This window comes from Genypterus blacodes, unplaced genomic scaffold (genome assembly GCF_046128005.1).
Source record: "Genypterus blacodes isolate CSIRO-AG114 ecotype Tasmania unplaced genomic scaffold, CSIRO-AGI_Gbla_v1 ptg000133l_1, whole genome shotgun sequence".
Taxonomy (NCBI): domain Eukaryota; kingdom Metazoa; phylum Chordata; class Actinopteri; order Ophidiiformes; family Ophidiidae; genus Genypterus; species Genypterus blacodes.
Genome location: NW_027466935.1, coordinates 1,112,030 through 1,131,401, shown reverse-complemented (window position 1 = coordinate 1,131,401; position 19,372 = coordinate 1,112,030). Strand labels below are relative to the sequence as shown.

The 19,372-nt window shown below is 44.2% G+C and overlaps 2 protein-coding genes across 2 annotated transcripts in view; one reads left to right on the top strand and one right to left on the bottom strand.

Moving 5' to 3' along the window:
• astn2 (astrotactin 2) overlaps nt 1-19,372 on the bottom strand; it is a 216,234-nt gene that overhangs the window by 40,599 nt on the left and 156,263 nt on the right. Inside the window, exons 14-17 of the mRNA XM_076163970.1 lie at nt 15,759-15,883; nt 14,763-14,867; nt 13,301-13,480; nt 3,310-3,632 (exon numbers count right to left, since the gene is read on the bottom strand). Coding sequence (XP_076020085.1) covers nt 3,310-3,632; nt 13,301-13,480; nt 14,763-14,867; nt 15,759-15,883 — 733 coding nt within the window. The remainder of the gene's footprint in view (nt 1-3,309; nt 3,633-13,300; nt 13,481-14,762; nt 14,868-15,758; nt 15,884-19,372) is intronic.
• On the top strand, nt 6,538-12,905 carry trim32 (tripartite motif containing 32). The gene is made up of 2 exons (XM_076163971.1): nt 6,538-6,620; nt 7,411-12,905. Exon 2 carries the CDS (start codon nt 7,423-7,425, stop codon nt 9,466-9,468), a length of 2,046 nt encoding a protein of 681 aa, XP_076020086.1. The 5' UTR covers nt 6,538-6,620; nt 7,411-7,422; the 3' UTR covers nt 9,469-12,905.

The window sequence follows — 19,372 nt, the reverse complement described above, 5'->3', positions numbered from 1 at the left end:
ATTGAGGATTGTCAGAGTGAATGGAAACCCCTGGAAGAGTGTGTATTGGATTTTAGGTGTGCCAAATTGGAGGATGCGCTGAGCTAATCTGACCTCATCTTTGCAGTCAAGTGAATGAACGTATTTGGTGAAAGAAAGCGGAAGAAATCGCTTTACAACTCTGATTTAAAAAGCAATGATCGACACTGATGAGATACTCGTATTAGGTTATTAATCGTGATCTATTTGTGCGTGTGACCTTTATTGTAAGAGCTCGGTTTGATAAATCTTGGGCAATTGTGTCAGAGTGTACAGTTTAATTAACTAAGTTCTTCCCGTGTACCTCCTCAGATTTACTGGGTTCTATATATTGCAAGAGATAATTAATGAAGGTGATAACATTTCACAGGACGACAACCGGTAAACTTCTTAATTCATGACAACACCGCCCCCCTCCCTCCTCCTCCTGCTCCCATCCTTTCCTCTCTTTCCTCTTACCAAGCCTTCCTTAACAAGTTTGAGACCAGAGCGTACATCCGAACCCAACCGGCGCAGGAAATGACGATGTACGAAAGCAAGAACAAGAGGAAAAAGAGAGAGCAAGAGAGGGAAGAACTAACTGACGGAGGAAGGAGGGGTTGCAGTATAGGGTTATACAGCGAGCATGACAGCAGCCACTCCGTAAGATATAGAGCATTCTGAGTCATTAGTCTCACAACCAATTTGTTCAAAAGGTCCGCCGTAATTCAGTCAGGGCCAACACAAGACACAGGGATGACGGCAACCTCTGCTGGCAAAGCTTATTTATATATCCGCTGAGCAATTCTTCTCCTGTGTTACGGGGGGGGGGGGGGGATTATCTATATGTGCGACTGCGTGTATACCATCCAAATCATCTTATATTTTAAGACAGTTTAATACAAAGCAATCCCAATATCCAAAGGCTACTGAAACAAGGATCAAGCCAGGAAAATATCCCTGGAATTGTCAAAGCTGGTCTTTGGTAACAGCAGCTAAAAAAGGAGGGAAAGAACTGATACTTTTGTTCTCTCTCTCCTCTTTGACAGAGCCACACACCGAGCCAGGCAGGCAGATATGCCAATCTACTCTCTACCCTTTAATTCCTCTGTTTCTTTTCAGTCCCCGCTAGCCCTTTTCTCTTTTTTCTTTTCAAGGACGGGGTAATTTTGCATTGTAACATAATCCCCCTTCTGGCTCAATAATGAGTAGATTGATGTGAAAGGGACATGACACGTCCTGTCAAACAGTCAGGCAGTCAGGAAGAGGCCACTGAAAGATGCAGGTAGTTCAGAGCAAGAGAGAGCGAGAGAGAGAGAGAGCGAGAGGGAGGGAGAGTGTGAGAGGCAGGAGGGAGGGGAGGGGAGGAAAGAGTGACAAGTCCGTGTAACCCGGGTTGTGTGCATGTAAGTATACATGCATGCATATGTAGGTACACACATGTGGGTTTATTCTCCGTCCACCTAATCGTAAACTGGACAACCAGGCCACTAGTTTGATTGCTTCTGGGGGTTTTAGGGTCAGAAAGGGAAACCTCATCTGTGAGAGAGCTTTTGCAACATGGCAGCTGTCTTTACCGATAGACCCAACCAAGTAGAAAGATAGTCTCAAGCAAAAGTGTTTGTGAGGGTGTGTGTGTGTGTGTGTGAGCAAAAGACACACACACATACACAGACAGGGAAAAGGAGAGAGAGAATGAGAGCTTGTGTGTGTGCGTGTGTGTGTGCGGTGGGGCAGGTTGTTGTGTCTCTAGCCTCTAATGCAATATACGTATGTGCCTTTCAGACTAACAGGAGCAGTTGCAGCCAGGGGAGAAGATGAGAAAGAGAGGAAAAGAGGAACAGTGATGGACTCCCCGCCCTCCCGAGGGGTCGATGACATCAATAAGAAGCTAATAATCCTGCCTCCAGCTACAACAGAAGGGCTTGCCAGAGCGCTCCACTGCAGTCTAGCCCCTCTCCTCCTCCCCATACATCTCTCTCTCTACATCCCCAGAAGACCACGGGTTGGGTCGGCTCGGGGGGGCTCGGGGGGGAGAGAGAGGGATGGAAGGAGAGGTGTTTTGGAGTGAGGGAAAAGGGGAAATTTTGCTCTTCCTCACGTTTAGCTATCGATGAGGCCCACTAGGGACTGTCTGCTATTGATTGCGCCTTCTTTTCTTTGGGGCTGTGATGCTTGTTATGGGCGGCACGTAGAGGGGGGCTTTGTTGTGTGTTATTGTGAGCGCATATGTGTGTGTCTGTGTCTTTTCTTTTTTTTTTCTTTTCCCTTTCGCCTCTGGTATTGTTGTTGCTTTGCTGTAATTTCAGAAGGTAAAGTAATTAGATGCTTGATTGGGTGAGTGTGAACCAGTCTGCTCCCTATGGTGTATGTATGTGTGTGGGGTGTGAGTCACCTGTAAACAGTTCTGTGCCGGCTTACGCACACACACGCACACGCATGCACACGCACACAGACACACACCAGCTGCTAGGCAGCAAGACAATGTCAAATGTGTCTTCTGATCATCAGATGAAGCCCAAACGGAGCTAAATGTGGCGGCGTAAATGTCAGGTAAAGCCAGAGCCCTCTGCTAAATGACCTTACGGGAATAGCAGGCTGACGTGAGGAACTTTCAGGATGGATCATCATCATATTCACTTTTTAAGTCATTAGGGCAGTTAAAAATGTAAATAAATATACATATCTATATATCTGTCTCTCTATAAACATATATAAGTCACACACACCACACACATCGATATCCCCACCAGAGGAGAAAACAATGACGTAATCTTTTTTATGCCCTCTGTATGTATGTGCTCATTTCCAGTGGTCAGACTTGCCAAATAATGCCACCTAGAGGTGGTTTCTCATAATTGCACCATATAAAAACTTTACAAGCCAGTAAAACCTGCCTGTTCATAAACAAAATATACAGAAAAATATATTTCTCCACCTTTTTTTGGGTCACCGCGCTTGTTTTAGTGCTTCATATGGCCGTCACATTTTATCTGCACAAGCTGTAATCTCGTGGCACCTTTTACTCAAAAGGGGAACATTACAGGAGGAGTTGGCTCAGGTTCTACACATCAAATTAGCTTCCCAATAAAAGCCTAAATATGGAAAAAAGGATTATTACTAACTGTTGAGTCTACTGAGGTATAAGTTATTAGAAATCCAGTCTTCATTCCAATCTTAAATGGCACTCAGCAGCTTTTTATCATTTTAACTTGTCTATATGTCATTTTGACACTACAACATACTGGTGACAGTTTTGGATTCTTACTTTTACACACACGTACACACCCAGCCCCTAAACTGGTCTCTCACCTCTTTGGTGATGTTGTCCTGGACCAGGCTGTAGAGGGGCACCACACGGCTGACTTCCAGCAGCACTGGAATGGGCGATGGCTGGTCTCCACTCCTGCCGTTGACGCCATGGCCTCCCCCTGCCACGCCTCCCATCATGGCCTGGTGGTGGCACAGGTGGCAACCGGCAGGGCACTTGCCTTTCTCCTCGCAGCGGATCTCCACGCCGTTCACCATGTCGTCGGACAACAGCTGGCTCTTCTGCAGCGCCGACAGGTAGCTGATGAAGGGGACCGACTTCAGCTCACGCCGCCCGCCTCCACCGACTCCCTGGTCTGTTGCCTCTGTGATTCAGAGAGGAGAGGGTGTCATAGGTGTGTGGGTGCAGACAAAGACAAAACCACAACAATAACAGTGACAGTATCTGTTAAGGGAAGGAAAATAAAGCATTTCACAAAGCGAACAAATGTATTTCCTTCACACATCCTACAGTTTGAGGAACAAAACATATTCACAAGAGCTGATTAACATGATAGCATCTGGATCTACTTTAACTTGCAGCCAGAAAAGAGAAAAAAAAAGAGGAAACACTCCATCTAATCCCTTACTGTCATCATCTTTTATAGACAGCGGATGAATGGGGGGTAAATGGCTTCTTCTCCTGAGTGTCAATTACCACTGTTTGATGTTCCCACTGGAATTTAGGGGGGATCCTTTCTCATCATTTCCTTTGTCAGCATGAAAACAGCTACACGCAGAAGGAAAGAGCAGGAATAGATGGATACATACTACACGAGTGTTAAACGTTTCTCGTAGAGGACATGTCAGGTCACAAGTTAAAGCCGATCTGCCATCTGTTTTGCTAGGGAACATTTTTGTATTGTGTCTATTTGCATGACAAGAGCTTTGGGCCCTGAGCTTTCCATATGAGTGATGAAGGATTAGACATAGTTTACACTGAAGTCAGAATTATTGACTTGCATCATCAGTCAACGCTCCAAAATGTTTTATTTTTGCATTATTTGACTCATCAAATCTTCAAAATAGCAAATTAAAAACTGACTGGATTTTCAGGGAATTTCAACTGCCAATTAATGAAACATTCCCAATGCCCATTACGCCACCACACATGCTGGGAAAAAAAAGACAAATAGCCACACACACACACACACACACACACACACACACACACACACACACACACACGCTGAGTATTATCAATAGAAACCCCAAACCTTTACTTAGCTCGGGGTTACTGTTTCTAAGGGAGGAAGGAGGTAAGACAGGGAGTAAAGCACTTCCAAATGACATCATTCAAGGTCAGGCAATTGGGAGTAACATTCAAAATGACTTATTTCCTGAAATGCCTTTAAGCACGGAAAAAAAAGGAAGCCTTCAAACCCTTTCTGAGCGTGTAATTGTGTAAGACAGAGGAAAGTATAAACCAGCCGACAAGTGTAATCCAGGGGTACACTCCATTTCACAAAATAACAGTCATTGTTAATGCTAAATACCGTTTTGCCTACAAATGTAAAATTAATAGGGAATCTGACCAGAAGTAGTGACAATCGGCTGGCCGTGTGGAGAGAATGACACACTTTTGTGGCTGATTCCCTTTGAATGTGGCTGTAAGCAGTTGAAGGGGTGAGGGTAACTTCATGTGCTGCATAAACAGGCTCAAGGGGTGGCCCTAAGAGCCCAATTACACGCAGTTCTTGAGACAACACAGACACAGAGAGAAGCTGTCATCACTCAGCTCTCACAAAAAAGCCCTGTGGCTCAGGTTGGCCGCGGCTATAGTTAAGTCAAGATTACTTCCTCTCACCGACGTCAACTCATTTCACCCCAGATTACCTCTTCCCATCCACGGGAACAACAGCATATGATGAAAAATGTTGGCACGATCGCATATTTGTGGAGGAAATGAGGGATCGTTGACAATGAAGCCGGGTTCGCAGACATCACCAGTGCAGAGGCTGTTTCTTTATGTTTTATGGTGTCTAGTTTCTACCTATCCATAAAGTTTGGCTGGAAATTTACTAATGCTGACATCCTTCAAAAAGTATCACAAATTAAATAGGGACACATTTATGTTATGAAATTAAAGGAGTGGTTCGCCATTTCGCCTCTTTATAAACTAATTGATGGCTCTTTGCTTGATGGAATGAAAGTGTTCCTTATGCAATGCTGGCCTGTCACCAAACACAGTAAAGAGATAAATGGGGTGAATTTCTCAACCATTGATCTTGCACTGCCTTTGTTAATTAAAATGTCTTTGTGGACTGCTTGCAGTATAATTACTCATCAGGGACACTATCCCCTCTGGCCAGGGTTATGTTGCCCAGGCAACAACAGCATAGGTTTCAGATATCTTCCGAGGTAATTTAATACAGATGTTGTTAGATATGATTAGTGTTGGCATTGGTGTTATTGCTTTATAGAAATGGCTGCAAGTGCTCAATGCAACACCTAACATATTAACGACTTATCTTTACATCTCAATCATAATGCTAAACGTTTCTATTACTTTTACACAGTATCAATATATTGATATAAAGTATATCAAATGCGAGCCATGTGCTAGAGTAATCAGAAACCTCATCTACAAATGACAGCATGTTGTTCTTGGCTATCTCCTGATTAACAACAACAATAGATTTGCAAATATGAAAGATTGTGTCAAGGTGGGTTAATTACTGTTTAAAATGTGAACTCTTAATGCTTAATGTAACTTTCTACAGCAACTATTTCATCTAAAACACTCACATACTCAGACTGGCTTCAAATTCAAACATATAAAAGGCATATTGTGCCATCTAGTGGGCACTTTTAATAACAACTATATATATTTTTTAAAGAACATTTTGGCACATCTGGGTGTTTCTAAAATGCAGTTGAACACCACCCTTTATTTGTCTGATACTTAAAACAAAATGCAGTTCCGATTACACCCAAATTACTCGACTGCAACTGTACGTTCTGAGCTGAGCACTCAAATACCAACTTTTTTCAGATTACGTCAATAAATAAATGTGTTTAATGTGACGAAGAAGACAGCTATCAGGGGAGTAGAGGAGAATAAATTAACCATATGGCGACACTTCGAATACACTATAAAGCGCTCATTGTATTGGTACAAGGGTTGAAAGACAGACCTACACGTTAACCAATCAAAATGCGCGTTTGGCTCAGAGTCGTGCGTATTACGTCACAAACCGGTCGTGAAGACGTGACGTTGACATCGTGCACACTGCAGTCAGCTGCGGTAGCACAAACACAGCACACCCATCGAAAGCAAGTGTGTCTCCAAACCAGCTAAGATTGAAGAAAAGGTAATATTTTAAAGCATGAAAGTCAACAGAGCAACAAAAAACAAACCGCTGCGTCATTTCGAAACACACTGTTATTGGAATGACGACAAATTACGTTATTGTTGCTGCATCTAATCAGAATATGCCGTTGTTATGAGTTTTTCTTTAGGCTTATATGGAAATATCTTCGATTAATAAGCGAATTAAAGATGTCAATGTCAATGTTTAGGAATTCTGGCGTCATGCTAAGCCGAACTGCAAACATGAGGACGGAACAATGCTTTAGATTGTCCCTCCAGTTACGGTTTACATTACTCAGCCATTAGCAAACGCGTGTTTCACCCCCTGGCGTTTAATTACAACACAAACTTATGACAACTCGCCAAGCAGATGCATATCAATTACCTCACAAAAGCGGCTGAAGGTGGTTTGCTCTTGTTGCAAGCAGCTGTTAACCCGGTTAGCTTACGGTAGCATCATTTCAGCGATTAGCACTTCCTGTTAGCTATGTCATGTCCCTCACACACCTTCACCTTTCCTTTGATGGAGATATGGAAATTGTGACCGGACTCATTCGCGTTTGAACCTGCAGAAGCTGTCACGAAGTCAACAACAGTGTCTGAACTTGTAATTTTAGGTCACAGTGTTCAGAGTGAAAGTTTCAAATGTTTCTGATGCATTCTTCTTTATGCAAATGTGAAATCTTAGGCTACCTACTGCTACAGGACATTATAAGACAGCCGAAAGCAGTAAATTGTGAGGCGTCACTTTCCCCTAAAGCTTCTAATCTCTGTTCTTTATTCCCTCAAAGGTGAAAGCTACAATGGCAGCAGAAGCAGCCTCTCTGGACCCAGATCTGATGAGGGAGGTCCTCGAATGCCCCATCTGCCTGGAGACCTATAACCAGGATCAAATGAGGCCCAAGCTCCTGCAGTGCGGTCACACTGTGTGCCGGCAGTGCCTGGAGAAGCTGCTGGCTAGTACCATCAATGGTGTGCGGTGCCCCTTCTGCAGTAAAGTCTCTCGGATGAGCAGCATATCCCAGCTGGCTGATAATCTCACTGTGCTCAAGATCCTGGACTGTACCATCTCCTGCAGCGCCGCCACCGCCGCTCTCATGTGCAAGAACTGCTGCAATCGTCTGCCACGCCAGTACTGCCACGACTGTGCCATAGTCCTCTGTGAGCTCTGTAAACTGGAGGGTCACCTGCACCAAGGCCACACAGTCCAGCCAATCACAGCGGCGGCTGAACAGCGCCGTCAAGAACTGGGTAGTAAACTGGTGGCTCTCCGTGATTTCATGGGGCAGATACAGAAGAAAAAGAAAGCTATTGACAACATTTCCAAGTCCTTATTGTTGAAGTATCAGGCTGTACAGCAGGATTATGCCACATCTGAACTCCGCCTTCAAGAGGAACTCAGCCGTTCTCGAAGAACGTTCACTGCTTCCATGGCAGAAGTGGAGAAGCTCAATGGACACATCCTGGAGGAGCAGACATATCTGCTTAACATGGCCGAGGTGAAGGTGGTGTCGCGCTGTGACTACCTGACAATGCAGGTGAGGCAAAGTGACATCGCCTTGTTAAAGGATGATGGTGGCAATGATGAGGAGGACCTGGACCTGAAGAGCAGCTTACCCACAATGTTTAAGCTCCAACAGCCAGAGCTGGTGAGGACAGAGCATTCTGAACCTTTAGAGGTGGGTCAGGTTACCACAAACACTTACACTGTCAGTATAGATGATGAGGAAAGTGGATTGGACGTTGCCCTGGAGGGCGACGTGGAGGGAGCAGCCGGGGCAGCAGGAGGTGCAATGGGTGATCCATTAGATCTTTACCGGGACATTGACATGACTACAGCTGCAGAGGAGACTGCGGGTGGCTCGCCGCGGAACTTTAAGTCCAAGTCCATGGATGCAGATGGGGGATCACCTGGGGGGGGCGGGGCAAACGCAGGGCCCTCAAGCTGTCAGTTTGTGAAGAAGATGGGCTGTAAAGGAAATCTACCAGGCACGTTTAACCTGCCAGTCAGCATCTGTGTCACAGCACAAGGTGAGGTCCTGGTGGCCGACCGCGGCAACTCTCGCATCCAGATTTTCAATCGCAAAGGTTTCCAGCGCGAGATCCGCCGCAATGCCAGCAGCATTGACAACTTTGTCCTGAGCTTCCTCGGAGCTGACCTGCCCAACCTCGTCCCTCTATCTATTGCTGTCACTCATCAAGGCCTGATTGGCATCACTGACAACTATGACAACTCAGTTAAAGTTTACACCATGGACGGGCACTGTGTGGCTTGCCACAAGAACCAGCTCATCAAGCCGTGGGGCATTGCCGCCATGCCGTCAGGTCAGTTTGTGGTGACGGATGTGGAAGGTGGGAAGCTGTGGTGCCTGGCAGTGGACCGCAACGTAGGAGTGGTCAGCTACAATCGGTTATGCTCTGCTGTAAGGCCAAAGTTTGTGACGTGCGATGCGGCGGGCACAGTCTATTTCACACAGGGCCTGGCCCTGAACTTTGAGAAACGCCAAAACGAGCCCCATCTGGAGGGGGGCTTCTCCATTGGCTCAGTGGGCACCGACGGCCAGCTAGGCAAGCAGCTCAGCCACTTCTTCTCAGAGACAGAGGACTTCCGCTGCATCACTGGCATGTGTGTAGATGCCAACGGGGATTTGTTGGTGACTGACACCGGCAGGAAAGAAATCCTCCAGTTTCCCAAAGAGGGTGGGTACAAAATTCTCATTCAGGAAGGTTTGACCTGTCCTGTGGGAGTGGCTGTCACTCAAAAAGGCCAGCTGCTAGTGTTGGACTGTAGGGACCACTGTGTTAAAGTCTACACATACATCCAGAGGAGGCATTCCTCCACTTCATAAAGGGAGGGGAGGGGCGGCGTAGTCCACCTCCACGTCTCTGAGCCTGTGGGAAATGTACTACACACAGGTAGAAGTGGGTGGGTGTGGAAGTTTGGGGGAAGTTAGCAACAAACTTATTCTATCTGTCACTTTAGTTTGGCTACAGTCCAAACAATTCACACTACAGCTTTCATCAGGTGAGAAAAACAAACACTTCACTTGATATTTGTTCAGTCGGGATCAATGTAACCCTAATGCATTTTACATGTGATATACCTCACAGCAAAAAAAATCAGCTGCTTAAGCTGCCTCTCGGCTAACCACTGCATCATAACAGTACAGCAGATCAGCATAGAACACTTACTCCTACAAGCTGTTTCAATAAAATAAAGAAGCCATGGGTGTCGGTGCTAACGCAGACACAAATACGGGTGATTTACATTCCTCCCCTTATGTATCGACTGGCACACCCACTGTCCACCTACTCTGTGTGCAATGCATGGTGTACCTTTATTTGGCTCAGCTTTGCTACTGACAAAAGAGAAAAGTGAGAGTAAATACGAGCAAAACACTATTTTACAACATGGAATAAAGTATATCGAGGTTAGAGCCTGTGAAGCACTTTATCATTAATATATTCTAGGTTTTTGTTTTTTTTCCCAGTTGGGTTTTATTAGCACATATGAACACTGATGTCACTGAATGCATCTGGTTTGAAGATCAGTAATGGAGTGGCAACATCAGAGCGTACGAGCGCGTTAGTAGCGATCTGCCAGTAACGGGGAGTTCAGTGAGACGGAGAGTGCTGATGTTTTTATTATTTCATTTGCTGTGTTTTGGAGGTGTGATGTGTTTTTGTACTGACAGGGTTTGGAAAAAGCTTTTGCGTGGACCTGCAATAATAACAAAGGAGACGCCTCGGTCTGTTTTAATTACAAAACAAAACGCTTATGTTAATGCAATCAGAATCGGGGGGGTCGTCGACGTCTTTTTGTATTTGTGACCACTTGGCAAGTATCTTTGAACAGGTTGCACTGTGGGTAACTGCTTCAGTGGCATTTCAACGAGCACTTAACCCGCCTCAGATTGAAAGAACCTCTCTTCTACCTTCTCCTTCGACGTCGATGGGAAGCAAAGTTGGAAGTAAAACCCTCTGAAAGTCTCTTGGACCTCATCTCGAGATCCCACGTCTGCTGCTCTTTCGAGCCATACATACTGTAACCAGATACCACCATCCATCCATTTCCTTATATAGTACTTCCTATCCGTTGTATTGTAAAGGAAGGGGGGTGGCCCGTGTCTCTGATCTTCGCGGTGTCAAATGCTTCTTTGTGAATTTACTTTATAATCTTGGCCTGCAGCGTTGAAACTGATTTCCGTGCTGACGTAAACAGCTGATAATCCAATAGCTGGTTTCACAGTAGCAACCCTCCCTGATCCTCCCGGTCTTAATGCTGCTCCATGTGGTTCCATATCCTGTTCCTCATCCCATTATTAACTGGATGGCAACGCCCTACCTATACAAGTCCCAGATAGACTTTGTCACTTGCAGGAGCCTTCATGGTGCCGTCTTTGGCTCTGATCTATTCTATTTCCTGTGTTTACCTTGAGCTTGAAACTACATTTTTTTATAGCCGAGTCGAAACAAGCAACATTAAATAAGCACTTCATATCTCGACAGCTTCTCCGAGGAAATCAATACCTGGCTGAGACGTGACCTCTTGACAAGTTGGTTGGCAGCTCTTGAACAAACCTGCAACCTATCGTACCTTTTGCCAGGAAAATCATCACCACCCCCACTCTGCAATAAATGCATGGGTTCACGTCGTAAACCTTATCTGTCTTTACCACGTCGAGCACAAGGGCAAGGCTTACAGCTGCAAGTTAGGGGGAAAAAAATGTTTACGGCCTTTGTCCAAAACCTAAATGTTTATTCCAGAGAAGTTCTGCCGTGACATTGTTTCTTCATGCCTTGAGCGTGGTTACACGCTCCTTGCAGGGATCCTTGGCAGAAATGCCCAGAAGCTCCAGGATGTCTAGAATACTAACACAGACACACTGATCTGGCTTTGCCTGTATCATGGAGTGAGTTGGACCACGTGGATTCACTAAGCCTAAGCCTCGGCGTCGGAGGCGGCAATTACAAGCCGAGAAGCGTCAACGCATCCAAAACGTATTTAATATGAGATGAGATGAAATTGTTAGTCCTATGAGGAAATTAGGTCACTGCAGAGGCACAAACGAACCAAAGTGCTGCGTGTACCATCATTTACCGAGAGCTAATTAACGTGCAGACATTTTTCATTTACAATCATCATCTCATTGAGTTTAGTCTATAACTGAACCAGTCGCTGTCAAGAGCATGAGAAGGTTTCCGTCTTACAGCCTTTTCTCTAATCAGACTGGGCAGATACTGGATTTGTGCTATGAACACGTCTTACATCTCTGGTTGGACTCACTTTAATGTAGTTCAGGTTCAGGATTCTAGAGGGGATTCATTGTAGGTCAGTTGTGCAGCATTAGTATCACGGTGATCAGTTAAAGTGATGCAACACCACAAAGCCTGGGTTAGGAAATGTATTTGGCTAACCCGTTTATCTGTCTTTCTGATACAGGGCCCTGGTTTCTTGTTGCCATGACGCCCTCAGGTTTCTATTTGTTACTTAAAGGTCCGCACAAGTCTCAAGTTGAGTCCGGAAATTTCAGATGGTGACTAAGCCCGCCTGTGTAGCTCCCTATCCAGGTTCAACTTCCACATTAGGGGGAGATTCCTAGCGACAGTTTCAGCCTTAAGAGATCATTTCACAAAGTTGACCTTAACCCTGCACTGCCCGATTAACACAGCAACACACCAATACACATCTGAGAATCAAGTGTGTTTCTTAGTATTTCTGAATAAGCAAAAACGATTAGGAACGAATTAGAACTGAATTGAAGTATTAGGTGAAGACTGTCAGTCATTGTTACTTTGACATTCTGTATTTCTTTAGTTATTTGGCCGTCTAATGCCATTTCACAAATGGATTTAAATTCAGGACAATCTTTAAATTACTTGCTGACCTGTATTCATTTTGATGGGTTAGTTTTTAACTAGAAGTCGACCTCGCTAGAGAAGTTTGAATATTACTTAAAGACAATGGAGAAAAATGCATAAAATGCGTGAAAAATCAAGTGTCCTTGTGTCAGTGTGGCGAAAATGATCTCACATTACCTGAATAAGTTTCAGTCCATTAAATGGGGGAGGATTTACTGTTTAGTCTCTTCCCTGCTCCTTCAGAGATGATTAATTTATACTTTTGGGTCGTAATGTTGCAATATGCCCATTAAACCAATGCCCATATGTCCTTAAGGTGTTCTGTCCTTTGAAGGCTGTGAATTTTACAATGTGTTAAATACATTACAGGCATCTCTGTGTAGTCAAATCCATGTTTGTAATGTTGATTATCTGAGTGCAATAAACATATATGAGACAAACGTATGGATATGTTCAATACTTCTCCAGCATTTAGACCAGTCCAACCTTAATGGTTAAGTGATGATAAACTTCACACATCCCAATAAATCTAATTTATTAAGCAGGAAGCTTATTTAGGATTTTATATGGACCACAGTTATATCAGAATTAATATTCTTTATTTGGAATGACTTCCTGTTTGTGCAGATCTGCTAGAATCAGGATAAGGCAATAAGGCAATTAAGTGATTCAAGTGATGAAGAGCAATTTGGTCCAGATAATTACGAAAATTAAGATCATATATAAGTATATTTTAGTTTTATAGTATTTAGTTAACACATTGTAAGAAGGTCCTGAGTTCAAAGCCCTGATCCTGCATTTATATGACCTCCTCCTCACCTTTCTGATACTGCAGCCAAAGCTGCTGCTGGGCCTTCTTGCTGGGAAAGTAGATGCTGCAGCTGAGCTCAGAGCCGTACAAAGCCTCGGACACGTAGTGGCTGCCGTACTGCTGAAGAAATGCCAGCAGCTCCTCCCGTGTGCTCTGTGCAGACAGTGTCTTCAGCACCTTGGAAAAGCCTACAAAGGGAGAGAAAGGAAGAATGGTGGGTAGCTGTACATGTGGAAGTAAAATATCTATCTCTAACAGTTTCTGTGTTCAAAATGTATTCTATAAAAACAAGTCAAAGCTATTGCAAAGGCTTCCACTGTCAGAGAAGGTTACTGAGTTGGATGCAGATTTTTAATTCAGTTCGTTTCATCCCTATAGGAAGACATTTCATTGCAGTCAACAACACATACCTGCATTACGTGTCACACTTGGTGGGTATGGTTGTGCCTTTCACAGATTCCTTCATTGTGAAACAAAATGAAATGATGGGGACTTTCTCTATCTCTCTCTCTCTTCCCAGCTCACTCAAAGTGCTTCATCTTAACACCTAACAAGTCTATACCTCCCACATAGGTTTCCTCCTGGGAGAAGCCAAACCTGTCTCTTCTCCCCATTACAGTTTTTTGGTGCCATAGCGACTGGAGCTCTTAATTCTTATGGGAACGAAAAGATGATTTGATTTGCATATTGGAAGTGCTTCTCCCTGCTTTGTATGCCAAGCAAACTGCATCTTAGACCTTATCTCTGCACTGGATATGCAGACGTAGAAATGTTATCTGTCTTCTCTTCTGACTCGAGGTAAGATGGCAAAGCTTCAAGGCCACAATAGATGCATCGCCCAGACTTCGGAGCCAATTGGAAAACATTGAAATTTTGGTCAGACTCATGAGGTTTTTATGGGATATTTCTGTTTTGTAGTAAGTTGCAGATAAACTGGGAGTTTCCTTAAGTCAACAAAGCCCATATATGCAATAGCAACACTGTTCAACATCATAACATTTTATTTTACTGCATTTTTTAAAGGTTGAGGGATATTTTGTTTTTACCTATACAATATTTCTTTTGTGGATGGGATGAATAACAAATTCTGTAAGGCCAAATCAGGTGGGCGTTGAATAAGTTCAAAGCCACAGTCGCCACTGGCAGCCATGGCAACAACTGATGTGACAGCCCCATTGTATGTCCATGTTGTACCACGCGTAGAGCCTTGGGCCCTGAGCTCAAAAGAAGCAGAATGCTGATGGTGGATGCGGAAAAAATATACCTGAAGTTTATTTGTTAATCTTGCATTGAGACGGGACTTACGCGCACAAACAGGCAGCAGATTCGAGTTATAGATTACCACAGAAAAAGAAACAACATAACCGTTCTCTGAGCATCCATCAAAGGTTTTAGAGAAATGATTCAAACACAGGCAAGAGTGCAGAACAGCGTGAATGAATGTGCATGAATTCCTCTTGGTCCTCTCACCTGTAGATAAGGTGATGGAGCTGAGTTTGACCTTGTACAGGTTGCTCCTCACTCTCCACTGTTGGACCATGGGGTAGCCCACTGCCTCGCTGAAGTGGGCATCCCCTAAGATAAACAGAGAAACTGATTAAAATCGAAGAAAGACAACAAATATAGTGGTTTAAAACAAAGTGAAAAGAGACAGAGATTCCTAAACGACACACACAGGTTAAAAATGAGAAATCCATCATTTAATTTGGACTGTTTGTTTATTTCAGATCTTATTATTGCCTAAATATAATTTATCATCACACACCACACTCCACCTACTCTCTGATCAATGACAGATGGATGGTGCAGATTTAACTCCGGTTTGATTGGAGAGAAGTGAGAGCGATGGTAGTTTTCGCCGTGATGCATTTACCAAAGTTTTACTACATTTTAGAGCAACAAAAGGGAAAAAGAGAAGAAAGCCAGCCGGAGAAAATTCATCAACTGCTTCACATCAACCTTTATCCCCCGCCTCTGGGAACAGTCACATGAGGAAGGAGTGTATGAGAGTAAGTGTGTGCGCAATCATATTGCACACACACACATACTAATCATAGAAGAAAGGAGCTCAGGGACAAATGTGCAGGCAGATATGGAATTAGTTAATGGAGGGATTAGGAGATGAAGGTGGAGGTGCAGGTATTGCGCCAAATTTTTGAGTGACGGTGTCCCCTATGGGAGAAGGCAGAACACACACATACACACACACACACACACACAACACAAAAAAAGATCAACTGACTTGTACTCGGTAATCTTTAAGATCAGTGTGTGCCAGGTACAGTCTGCCTCCATTAAAAAGCCATCTGCCCACACTGAGTCTCATAATAGCTGTTTGTGCCTTATTACCACCCCACACCCACTCATGGCCTCTGTATGTTACCAAGCTATTTGGCAGCGACTGCAACGGAAGCATCGCAAACCTAATTTGGTTCGGAGAGAAAAAGCAACCACACACACACACACCTGTGAGCAGCTGGAGGTTGGGCAGGGGCTCAGATAACACACCCCGACACTGTTCCTCCACCGGTAAGGGGATCACCATGAGACCGTCTGCAAGCTGGGGGAAGTCCTTGATGAAGTTATTGTCCCTAAAAGAAAGAAAGACAGAAAGAAAGAAAGAAAGAAAGTGGTAACAAATTACTGTGCAGCCGTTTAGAGTTTACTAGGTTGTTATTCGGTGATTGAAAAGTACACACACTACCAACTATTGACAAGGTTATGCAGTAATGGATTGCACCACATGGCTGAAGTCAGTTGTAAACACAAAGGCTGATATACTTTGGAAACTTTCTGAGTTGTAAACTTTTTGTAACACACCTCTGTGTTGTTGTTTTTTTAAGATTACTGTGTCACACTCAGGGCACCACAGGCCATTTTGGAACAGTGTGCACAACAACAGCTGTGACACATTAAATATCAATAATCCCTGCCGTGTTTGAGCCCCCCCTCTGTCCCCCCCCTCACCCACACACACACACACACACACACACACAAACACACACATCCTGTCCAGCTCTGGGCCACCCAAATCAATCAAGGTGCTTTCTTACTTTTAAACTTTTTTGAGTTGTTATACCACCCGCCTCCCAGAGGGTAAAGTAATGATTGGAAAATGAAATGAAACTCATTAGTTGGTTAAAATTAATGTCAGAACTTTTAGGTGTGTAGTTACATTTTCATTTAAATGAGCCTAAATGAACCTATTCATATTTTATCATCACGCCATCCATGGATGATGGATTATTCTGGCTAGTTGTTCTGTTGTTTACGTGTGTGTGTTTGTGTGTATGTGTGTGAGACTCCTGGAGGCCCTGTGAAGACAACAGTAGTGTCCCCTGGTTTGGGGGCAAAAACAGAGTGCTGCATGCACAGATAAACACAGAACCCTTTGGAATCTGTCCCTCTGCTGGAGAAGATAAGTACAAGAGAGAAACATAACGACAACAGCGGGAGAGGAGAGGGAAAGAAGTCCAGACGAGAGGAGCCATATGTTGCAGTGAGACGGCGCAAGGACACAAGTAAATGTATCACTAGTATTACAGAGTATTTACTGATGATCACCCATCTGGGTTAAGCCAAAGTTGCAGTGCTTCCATTTCAGAAAGACGCATCGTCCTGCTGTAGTTAGAGCAGGGCCAGGAGACTCAACCTATTTCCCATAATCCACTTTTATGGGACCAAGTCTCAGAGCTAGACAGTTCCACAGGGACAGGGGGTGGTGGTCGCTTCACTCTTGATATCATTTTTTGATTCGTTTCCTCCCCCTCTTTCTCTCTCTCCTCCCGCCGCAAAGCCCGTTAAGATGCAATCACAAACCTTAGTGTTACGGTGGAGGGGTGGAAAGATTGACTCAAGGGCATAGGATGAGAGGAGAGAGGGAGAGGAGAGGTGCTGTAAAAAGATTACCATGGCTTATGCTCTCAGAAAACATATTGATTGCCAAATTAAATCAGCCGGCTTCGCGCTGCGGCTCAGAGAACCTTTGGAGCCATGTGGGCCGAGCCGATATGTAGCTTTATGGATTTTCAGGCCCAGATGTGGACGGTGTCCTTGACACCCCGCTAAGAGCTCCCTTTCTTTTGCCAGTTTGTTCACAAACACCAATTCACTTCCCAGGGTTTAAAGAGGAATGCGAGGCAGAGGTGCTTCACTGAGAGTTTCTCAAAACCAAACTAAGAATTTGCTCCGAGTATGGGATTAAAAATGTGTAAAGACCAATAACCTTGACTTTCTCCTCTACTACCTACAAAGGAAAAGGAATTTAAGAAAAGTGATACTAAAGTTATTGCAGAATGTGTCGGTCCGTCGGTCAAATAAGCTTGAGAACCGATGACATTTAATATTCTGAACAACAGAATGGTTATTTATGAGAAGTATTACTGATTAGCCTGTGGCCAGTTGGAGTTAAAGACAGGTTTTACATTTTAGAGCAGCTATCATTCAGAGCTGTGCCATCACGGCGAGAGGGTAACGACCTGAAGCAGTCAATTCAAGGCCTCAATAAACTGACCACAGAAAATGGAATATTACTTGCAGGCAGGTGGCAATGTTTCTTGTTGTGTGTCCAATAGCTGCTGAATTTAAAATGTCAGCAGAGTTACAGGCAGAGTCTGTTTATCAACTGATATCTGCCTCCCGGCTGTTATTCAAAAACCTAATCCAGATTTCATTTGCGCGCATCCCCATCATCCCCCTGAAAACACAGCCGCCGCCTCAGCACCCGGGAACCCGCAGCGAGGTTCAGCGGGTGGGAGCAGAAACTATGGCAGAAGTGGTAAGAATGTGAAGAATGCAAAGGAAAGAAGTGAAGCTCTGTCCCTTCTCACTGCTGTGCCCACCTCTGGCCTCTGACTGTGAAATGCAGGGACGACCTGTCAGAATCAATTTGGGAAATTGACACAAAATGGGCAACACACATGCATTTCACTGCCGAAGATAGTGAACCAACCTACGGAGGCATACAGGTTTGTTTATAGAATAGGATTCATAGCAAAAAGCGACCAGAAAAGGTAACAAATATACTTTATAATGTGTAAATCTTATCTTAATCTAATCTTATTTTAATGCTTTTATCAACAGATTAGGTTCCATTTGGCAAACACACGTGACCGACCGTTTTCCAATGGGATTATACAGGCATTGAATGTGGCGTATTGGATTTACAGGGTGCCTCAATAAACAAGCATCGCCTTAGAGACGCAATAATGTGAGGAGAACAACCATAAAAGTTGTGAGAGACGGGGTCTGCATCGGAGAATCGGGCGCTCGGGTCAGTACATCACTAAGGGAGGCAATCTGGTCTGTGGTCAATACATTATTAGCTCACACACAGGCATAATCACACTCCCCCACACACAGTATTTCCTGCTCTGTGTGTGTGAGTCTGGCCAGCGAACCTGCGTGTGTTTACTCATGTTTCATTCAGCACCCGTGTGTGTTCATTAGGGGCAGTGGACACTGGGCTCCCGCCTGGCCAAGCGGGCTTCCAGACCCACATGACTTCCACACAAGCGGTACCCTCTCTCTGTTTGAGTGAGGCCCTCCAAAACACCAGGCCCACGGTCCAGTTTATAATGAAGTGATACTTAGTGAGATGGATTTAAATATGCAAGATCGGTTCACACGTCAAATATTCCCTTGTCCTCATTTCACCCTACTCTTTCTCTTTCTCTTTCTCTCTCTGTCTCTTTCTCTCACTCCTGCCTCCTCCTCTCTCTTCCTTATTACTATTTCCATGATTTGCATTTTACTGCCAGGCAGCAATGTGGTGTTTTCTCTGTGCTACACATACAACACAAACTCCATGATAAGCAGAAGATACTATAGAATTCAACATTTGTTTTTGTTGTTTGCTCAACCCTCTCTGGTCAGTACCCTCCATTCATTCTCTTATTCACCCAATCAGCTCCACCTGCTCTCACCTCCCATATCATTTTGGTGAAATGCACACAGATGAAGGTTATCTATGGGTAAATTTAGAAAAATGTGTTCCTGCTGTGTCTGTGTGCATGTCTGTTTGTGTGAATCTCTGGCAATCTGTATCTCATTTAGGAGCTATAAACAAATAACTGCTATCT